The sequence below is a fragment of the Glycine max genome, chromosome 17 (genome assembly GCF_000004515.6).
Source record: "Glycine max cultivar Williams 82 chromosome 17, Glycine_max_v4.0, whole genome shotgun sequence".
Lineage (NCBI taxonomy): Eukaryota > Viridiplantae > Streptophyta > Magnoliopsida > Fabales > Fabaceae > Glycine > Glycine max.
This window is the reverse complement of record NC_038253.2, coordinates 9,897,185-9,907,408: the sequence shown is the minus strand read 5'-3', so window position 1 is coordinate 9,907,408 and position 10,224 is coordinate 9,897,185. Positions and strand designations below refer to the sequence as shown.

General features: G+C 30.2%; 1 protein-coding gene across 1 annotated transcript; it reads left to right on the top strand.

The window, feature by feature from the left end:
• Positions 1–8,125: 8,125 nt before the first annotated feature.
• On the top strand, positions 8,126–9,006 carry LOC100800716 (AP2-type DNA binding domain-containing protein). The gene has a single exon (NM_001317652.2). It carries the CDS (start codon positions 8,210–8,212, stop codon positions 8,840–8,842), a length of 633 nt encoding a protein of 210 aa, NP_001304581.2. The 5' UTR covers positions 8,126–8,209; the 3' UTR covers positions 8,843–9,006.
• Positions 9,007–10,224: the final 1,218 nt, after the last annotated feature.

Below are 10,224 nucleotides of genomic sequence, written 5' to 3'. Positions count from 1 at the left end.
CATTTGTTTTTGTATTTAAGGTTTCATAGTTTGACGCAAATCACAGTTTGTCTCACAATTAGGTGCATTTTTTTGTTTCCTTTCTATACCTATTTGGTGTGTTTTTTGGGTTAAAGGTTTCTAGTGTGGGTTGTTGGCTGTTGTTGTTGTTGTTCATTGATTTCCAAATTCAGAATGTTATATCATTGTGTTTTTGTTTTAAGGTTTTTGTTTGTTGCTTGTAGGGTGTTTGAAAAAATATCCCATTCAAGGGTTGCATCTTCTGACAATGCTAATGGGGGCACGATATTTGTGAAACACTAAAAAAATGTACTATGTGTGTGGATCACTAATGGAAATAAAATGTAACAGAACCATAGCCAATTTGAATCACTTATTTTATATGTGTAAGGCCATAGGTTGTAATAGGTTTGATTGGCTTGAAAAATTTTTTTGAAGATTATTATGATAAGTTAAAGATGGAGATGGAATGCATGAAGATAGATATGGAAGAAGTAAAGATGAATATGGAATGCATGATATGAGAATTTGCATGAATGGAGACAAAGTTGTTACTTTTAGAAGGAAATTGTGAATGGTTGAAAGGAAATCTTGCAACATTCACTATGTTAATTGTAATTGTTATTGTTATTTTAGTTATAGTTAGTATCTTTAAGTAAGTATTTTTAGGTGATTGTTTAAAATGAATTGATGTTGTATTGTTTATTTTAGGTTGTTACTAAGTGAGTTTCTATTAATGATGTTAGTTAGTGTGACCTAGTAATGTTTAAAATGAATTATTTTCATGTGAATGCAGTTTTATATTTCCATTTCTCCCATTCTTCATTCTTCATCCTCACTCTCAAAATTAAGGATTCAATAGGTACACAAATCATTCTTCATTCTTATTCTTCATGTTATATTCAAAATACTAAGAATCAATTCATAACTAATCATAAAATTGGACTATTGGATAAAGATAGTCAATTCATAAGAAAGTATTCTATTTGTCTCAATTTCATTCATAACATAATAATATTCACACTCTCAATTTGCCTATTATTGTGTATCTTCAAAATAAAGTTGTCCCAAAAAATTAAAAACAAAGTCATGTTTAGTATCTAGTAACAATAAGCTTGTTTTTCATAAAACAACCCCTACACATGAAGTTGTTTGGCAAAAGACAAGCATATACTTAAAAAGAGTCTCCCCATAAACAAACATTACAATATATCAAATCATATTCTAATTACTATTAAGGCTTTTGACTCTTGGTTTTTGTCTTTTTCTCTTCTTTGAACCTTCAGTTGTGTTAGTATTGCCTTCTTGGTTGGAAGACTGAGCTACCCCCTGCATTTTTTTTTTTTGTGATTCCTATTAGTGAAATTAAAAATTGGATTAATTTACAAATAATTTACAGCTTGGTTAGAGAAACACTAAAACTGGTTTAAGAATACTTGAAAGGTATCTCCAAATTGTTGTGTTAGAGGAGCATTAGAATTTGGAGGTTTAGTTCTAGTATTTGTTGTGGCTTTAGAATTTGTTGCCTTATAAAACAAATAAAAAAAAAGTTATTATTAGTAACACATAGGTCATATAAAGTTTTAATAAAAAGTGTAAATTTACAAAAAGCACAAAAACACACAAAATTTACAGGTTCAATAACAATAGGTGCAAGTTCAATAACAGGTGATGCATGTCAAAACTCATCTTTATTTCTAGTCGCATACAAATGAATATAACTACTATTTGGATTCTTGGCATACATTGACATAACATTAGAATCATTGGCCAGACGACAATAATTACCATTAGCACATCAATCGCATCATAAAAGCCTTACTTATCAGGATCCACATTTTTTATGAGAAATGTTTGCCTTCTCAATTCTACAAAATGGACCAAAAAAATCTATATTCCCTGGATCTAGACCTAAATATGGATTGTCTTCCATTCTATTTCTTGTATGCCGACAACCAAATAATAAAATAGTCAAACAATAAGTCCATAATAGACCACTATAGAGACAAGTAATCAAAACAAAGATAATAAACCCAACAATGTTCCCAACAACAAGTTTCACCTTGAACAATAGTAAATCCAAAAATAACAGTGGTCCCCGAACAACAATAATGGTAACATACAACAAGAGTTGTCTCAAACAAAAACAGTGGTCCCCAACAACAGTAAAACCCACTCAAATCGCATTAACCAAATTAGAAAACTAAACTCTAGGGTTTAAATACAAGCATGAAACACGCACATTAACAAATTCAAACTTTCAATTTTGCATAGTTCAGGTTAAACCACAACCAAACCAATACCGACCAACTCAAACCATCGGCCAAATACAATCATCAAAGCCAACATAGTCGAACACCACCAAGGAGAAATCAATGGAGAAATATACTTTTAATCCAATCAGACGCATAAGGTGGCCGTCGAAATCTTAGCAGACGAAGATGGTGACCATCGAACTTGAGAGAGAACTCAAACCCTAGAAAAACACATTTCGGGGGGTTTCAGAACATGTGAGGGAACAAAAAAATGAGGGGTTTCAGAACTATGAAGGATAATTTCGATCTTTCACAAATACACTAATAACGTTAATTAATGGATTCGGTCAGGGAGTACAAAAGAAATGCATTTTAAGAGAAGGAATGCATATGCAATATGTCCAAATTTGAGAAAATGTTTGTGTAATTTACTCTATATTTTATAATAGTATCTCTCTCAGAGTCGGCCTAACACATTGGTATGTCTCTCTTAGGATCGCACGCATAACAGGACGGAGTGTTATACATATATTAATAGTAAACAAAATTATTTTTTGATGGATTTAAAGCAAGGACTTAAGTCGTCTTATCCTTGGGTCGGCCCTTAAGTTATGGTATTTCATGATGTCAGATATACTTTTGTTTCATCTATCTATAGACTTAATTACACTTTTCTTTTCTTTAGTTCATACTTCATATCACTCTAAAGCTAACAATGCCAGTTGAGAGCAAACAAATGGAGATATGATATATCCAATTCATGATGCAATCCGAAAACAACAATGTTCTCTTTGAGATGGATGTGGATAGGGTATGTAAACAATTGAGAAATGAGTCGGGAGTTTTTATATTGATGAGTGTAAACAACTTCTTCTTTCTAATGCAACCTTTAAAGTAGGTTTTATAATGAGACAAGCTAATGGTGCTGCTCATGCTCTTGCAAGAGTGACCCATCTTTGTATTTCCATTACTTTTGATCATATTCCTATTTGTATTGATGATTTGATTATGAATGAAATTTAGTTTCTTTCCGTAAAAGAAGTAACAATGAGATATAAAGTTGGTCTAGTCGTCAAAATTATATTGTCATGCATTTAGAAGAGAAAAAGAAATATTAAGGATAATGATATTTTTATAATATATATATATATATATATAAATTTAAGATATATTTATTGTTAATAACTAAATTAACCATTTTTTTAAATCACTGTCAATTAGGTAATTGTGTCTTTTAAATAGAAATGGAGGTAATAATTACTTTTTAAATCACTTGTTTCAAAATAAGTATCATCTTATATTATTTTACACGAATAATAAAAGCTGATAAATAGATACATAAAGGAGAATAGAATTTTACAATACTAACATATTAAATAGATGAAAGAGTGATATAAGGGTTTGTTAACCAGTATCCTTATGATATTGTCTACAACATAATTTTTCATATCTCACTAAAAAAAACTTTCTCTTTTTTAATTTCTTAACTAATATTTTAAGAACACTCATTAATATTTGCCAAAAATTAAAGTGAAACTTATTAAGAATATTATTACCGATGCTTTACATTTCATGTTACAAACAAATTAGGAAGAAATATAAAATAAAACAACAAACAATACTTTTTATTTTCAGGCAACGTCAGTTCACCAATTAGTTAATATTACATTGAAAAAATAATATAACATTTATCTTGGGACATTTTTTTTAAATGCTACAGTTATTTTAGATAGAAAGAAATAATATTTTTACAATTATTCTGTACTATAAATTAGAATACTTAATTTAAAAAGTGCAATTCCTTTTTTTTTAAGCATGAAAAGTGCAGTTCCTACTCTCTCATCGTCACTCTAATTTTCAACCTTCTCTCTCTTTAGAATATGCATTTTTTTCATATTATCTCGTAATTAGTAAAAAAAACTCTAGCTAACGACTAAAACTAATATATTTTCTTAATTAATTACCTATCTATTTCAACTTAAAAATAATCTTATTCCACATTATAAATTATTTATTATGAATTTCAATAATAATATAATTTATAAATTTAAAATGTTTGTTTATTATGCATTATATATAATTGCATACAAATAAGTATTTATCTTATACAATACATAAGTTAAAATACTAGTTATAATTTAATAGCGAAAGATTATATAATTAAAAATTATTAATTTATGCAATAATTATTATAAAATTTACATAAAAAAATATATCAGTAACATATTAAAACTAAAATCTAAATAATATACTTTTTTTCTTCTAAATATTAAAATATGAGAGTTAAAATGGATTTTAAGATAACTTAATTAGTATGATTTGAAAATTATAGATCACTTTTTTTTCTTTTAAAATTCCTAATATAGAAGGAAAAAAATAAATTATTTTCTCTTTTCTTCTCTTTCTTCTAAATTGCTTAATTTTTTTTTTCCAGTGCCTGACTTGGTTTTAAACCAAATAAAGTACTGTATTAATCTTGAATGGAAGAAGAACATGGCAATTAATGTAGAGTATAGTGGTCCACGACTACTCTTGTTGACAACTAGGAAAAGCTAGCCAGCTAGGAGATTAGAGTTATAGGTTAATTTATGGTCAATACTCAATTTCCTTAGTTCTATGCAACGTCGTTTTGTGCTGGTTGTTCTCTCACTCATGACGCATATATGGATATAGGGCATGAATCATGATGCATCTTCAACCTAATTATATAAATGTTGATAAGAGTTTAAAGATTTTTACACGACAACACATTGTTTAACGATGTTTTATCAAGGGTTTTCATCTCAGTGTACAGTCATAACACAAATTAATCATCTGAATCTAAGAATCTTGTAGCACAACAAGCTCTTGAGATTTGCTTTATTTCAGTTTCATTAAATTTCACATTGTTAAATAAAAGACTTCTAGAGGTATGTGGATTAATTAGAACTGAATTCATTATAAATGAATGGTTGCATAATTAAGAAGGTTAATCTTTCTAAGTTTGTAAATGTTGAGCGAGAAGAGAGATCTTTGTGACTTCTAATATAGGAATCATCACTCTTTGTTTATAAACCTAATTTATAAATTTATATTAAGCCCTTCGTTAAATTAAAAAAATACCAATTTAGTCTTTACACATTAATTTCCATAATAATTATACCCTTAAGCTTTAAAACTTTAATTCTAAAATAAATCACTTTATTCAAGCTTATACAAATAATGACTATACATTTTAATAATTGCAAAAGTGGCCACACATTGAATTTAATTCCAACATTCTAGGCTTCTTAAATGGATCCATGAGCTGGGACTCCAGTCACTAGTACACAGGTTTATGTACTTTTTATTTGAATTATTCTTCTTGTCGTAATAAGTAGCTTATTCAATACTGTACATATGAACAGAGTTTAGATGAAGGAAAATTGAGGTTTTGGTATTAACTTATGTGGATTGTGTAATATCATAGCCTTAAGGGAAGCAAAACAAAGTACCTTTGCTTACAACAGCAAGTATAATTGAAAGCTTGGCATCAACCCATATGATTTCTGTCACAATTGCATCCTTTCTCGTGTCTGTACTATCAGATTCGGTCATTAGCGTTGTTTTATGTAATATACTCGACAAGATATAGTGATATACCTCATACTATACAAGGAATGTGTCAGTAATTTCAATCGTTGGTCATTCAACAGAGTCTAAACAAAATTTTACTATTAACTTTTACCTATAAAACAGGATTGGCAATTGGCAAAGGGTTTTAAATGAATATAAACAGAACTTTAGATAATCCAACAAGAAAACTACCCACTGACTCATCTGATAATTTGCAGTGTGCACCAGAATTGAGAGGCTATTTTTATAATTGAGAATAAAAGCATACTTGGAGGAACTAACAAATGACAACAAAGACATCCATTATGTGACAAATGTTCCATACTAGTTTTTAATTTGAGTATGAAATTAAAAGAAACACGTGGGTTCTGTTTGTTTTCGGGCTTTTGAGGTGTGAAGTTTGTTTTTAGGCAGTTGGAGTTTTGCCTCGAGGGTACTTGTTAACCTAAGAGTTGGTTTTCAAATATATTAATCGGAACAAAAGTTGCTTATATCAGCTCATTACCTTGGATTTTTCTTCAGCAACTTGAACCATAAGAAATTGCTTTCTAGTAACAGGTGTCGAAGTACCATCATGCCCTGCTTTTAGTATGCATGTAAAATTGTTAACTACCCTCGTATTGAATTCCATAAAACAAAGAGCATTAACACACAAGAAAATATTAGGTTTTTTGAACCACCATCTATTTATGTCCTCGATCAATCTCTATGTAATATGAAAGGATTTTCAAGTTACAAGAAATAATTAATAGCATGTCATATAGAGATTAGTCTAGATCATAATGGTGTGAAATTAACTTACAGTTTCTCTAAATTCACAAATACATAAGTGTAATATGTCTTTCAATGAAAGTTTTTATGTCATTGGATTGAACTTAAAATATTGTTCAATAAAATTTTAAATCAACTCTAAAAAAACCTTGAGATTTTTCCTTAATTATGTGGTATTTGTGTTTAGTTGCCCGGAGTAGGTGGGAGGAGTACAAAGAAAAGACTGCTCTTCTTATTTTTTGGTTTTCCTTTGGGGACAAGAAAATAACGTTACTTTTATCAGGGGAGAGGCATGGATCGATGAAACGTTGTAGTTGGATTACAAAGCTATTAATGTAATCATGTAATGTAATAGTTTCTTTTATGACTTCTGTTTATTCTTGCTAAAGAAACTATTACATGATTACATCCGTATTCCTATAGCTTTGCAATTCAACTATAATGGAGAATTATTAAAATGGTCCAACTATTACGTAAAACAACTTGGGAATATATATGGAAGTACAATACGTCCGTAAGGGAAATTAATTTGTTGAGTTATCAAAATCATTCAACATGTTCTTGCTAAATTGGCATGTTAGTTGTTCTGAAGCCTCTTTTGGAGGACTCAGACTCATAGTTAAGAATAATTATAAAGTCAACTTGTTAACTCAACATTATTAATAAGAAATACAAGGTTGATTCAGTGATAAAAGAAAAAGAAAAGAAAAAGAAATCATGGATTCAAATCCTTCAGTTAACACAAACTAACACGACTGACCATTAACATTTGTCGGTTAAAAAATTAACATTATAAATAACTATAAGGTTTATCATTGAGAACCTTCTGGTGTACACCCACTTACAGTTGTGGTGCATTAGATTTGACGTCTAAGTATTTTTAAGCAAGCATGACAAATTTCACAAGATTGACTCTAGAGTCATTTCTCAGACCTCATCGCGTATTTCCTAACCCATAAAAGAATAAGATAAAATAGGTCATATAGGCTTTAGGTACATTTTTAAACTTTACAAAGTCATATTTTTCTCCCAAAAATATTGACTTAAATGTGTAAGTCTATAAAGATATACCACTGAAATTTAGCTTGTACCAGCCTAAAAAGATTTTATTAGGATATTCCTCCGTCCTGAACTGTGTTGAACATTAACAACTTTGTTTATTCTAATGTTCATCTTCATCAAAAGGCTTAAATAAGCCTAATTCCCCCTGATAAATTAATATACTATTCATTTATGCTTTATAAACCATGCCACATTTTAGATGTGTCCATTACAATTTAAAAGAGTAGTTATAGTAGTGTTTATCAACGTCTCTCACTATTTCATGTTTCCAATCTGAATCAGATGCCTTTTAAAAAAATATTTCTTTCTGATAAGATTCCACAATTCTTCTCTTTTATTTGCCCTTAATTATTTCTGTATAATAACCTTTGGAGAATGAAACAAACTCAAATCCGACAAATAGCATGCCATTACCTCATCATCGACCTCATTGTTACATCAAGGGCTTTATTACTCATCAGTGCTCACCCTCTTCTCATATCTATGCTAAAATTCAACCCAACCCTTTTTTTTTTCTTCCTACTCTCATGGAAAACATAGACACCTCAAAATTTTCGCACCAATCTCAAAACCAAAACAAGAATAATATTCCCTTGATGTCTATTGAAATATTAGACAAGTCCTATGAGAAGAGAGTCGTGAATAAGGTTCCAAAAGTAGCAAACAAGAGTGAGAAAAAGTTTCTTGGGGTGAGACAAAGACCTTCAGGAAGATGGATTGCTGAGATCAAGGACTCCTCTCAGAAACTAAGACTTTGGTTAGGAACTTTTGACAAAGCAGAAGAAGCTGCCTTGGCTTATGACTGTGCTGCAAGGCTTCTTAGAGGGAGAAATGCCAAAACAAACTTTCCAAACAACCCTGGAATCATGAACACTACTCATGAAGAAGATTGCAGCATTTTGGGTAAGAATCCAAGGGCTTATCAACTTCTTAAGCATGCAGTCATGAAGAATAACCATGCACTTTATTCCACAGTCATGCCTTGGAAAAACCAGATCATGGTGAGAGACGAATTTGACACCCTTGTTGAGGAAACTATAGTTTGTTCCATTCCTGAACAAGGTTCTGGTTGTTGTGGAATTTCATTTGGAAGTTCTAAGGTTTATTCTTCTGTTGTTGTAGCTCCTTCTTTCAGTGCTTCTCATGATGAAACCTCCTAAGCTAGTATGTCTTATTGCAATTATTGCTTGTTAATTATGTCTTCCGTCCAACCCTATTTTGCTTCACAAACAGATATCAAACTCTAAGTTATCTTCACTACATATAACATATATGATATCTGTTACATGCATGTTGTCACCTGATGATGATAATCTACTCCCATGTGATCTTTTTATTACTTATATGGGCGAGCTAAACATTTTTACTTTCATTTCTTGATGTAATATTGCCCTGTATCTATCATAAGATTTGTCATATTTCATATTTAATTTACATTTGGAATAGATGTAGTGTTGTTAATTATCTTTTCTTCCATTGCATATATATGGAACTCGTCTTTTAAATCTGAATTATAGCTAATACCGGCTAATGGGGATGATGGTTACATTGGGCCAAGTCAGTGTGCTCATTCCTAAAAGACAAAAATGAGGGAATGAGATACACAATATATTTATTAGAGTAATATATAAAAATTTTAAACCGGCTGTAAGACCAATAAATCAAAGGTTTCATGCATTCTAATTTTTAAATCAAGATTTTTAAATTGTCTGTGATCACAATAAAACCACAATTTTGGGACCATTGATTGTATTTGTCTGCGATCTATGGCCATATCAACAAACACAACAAAACTGCAATGCATCAGAGAGGGTGATATTTAAAATCTTGATTTCAGCTAATCATATCATGTTTTGAAACCTTTGTATCCCACCACATTCTTTCATCATAACTATATACGATTCTAATTACTACAAATAAGATTTACAATTGCATAAGTACAAGAACAAACTTTTAACTATCATATACAACATCCAATCATTACATAAGCAAAAGACTTTTGCCAATTACAATAGTTGTTTTCTTGCAAACCATGTGCCACTCTCCACCAGTCACATTAAACTCTAGACCCATGGACATATAGACCATAAAAGACACAAGCTAACCACCAAACCAGGGTATAAACGTGTGCAGTAAGTTTGCAGTTGATGGCATTCTTTTCTTATGGAAGACAATCCTATTCCATTCAATAATATTGTACACTATAATATGGTGAAACTAACTCTTTCAACGGAATTATTTTTTGTATATAAGGCGTGAACCCAAGAGCATTAAGGAGAATAAGACATATATAAACGACCTAAACTAACCACCCATTGATGGCAATCTAGTATAGATCATAGGGCTGGTTGTAAGATTTAACTATTAGGATTAGATGATTTCTCTATCATTTGTATTTCTTTTATTTTCTTTTTAGACTTTTAATTAATAACTAATTCTATTAGTTAGTTATTGGCTTACCTTCTTAGTTAGTTAGTTATCTTCCTAATCATAGTTTTGCTTGTATTTATAGCAACTCTTGTAATCTTTTTTGATTGATTAA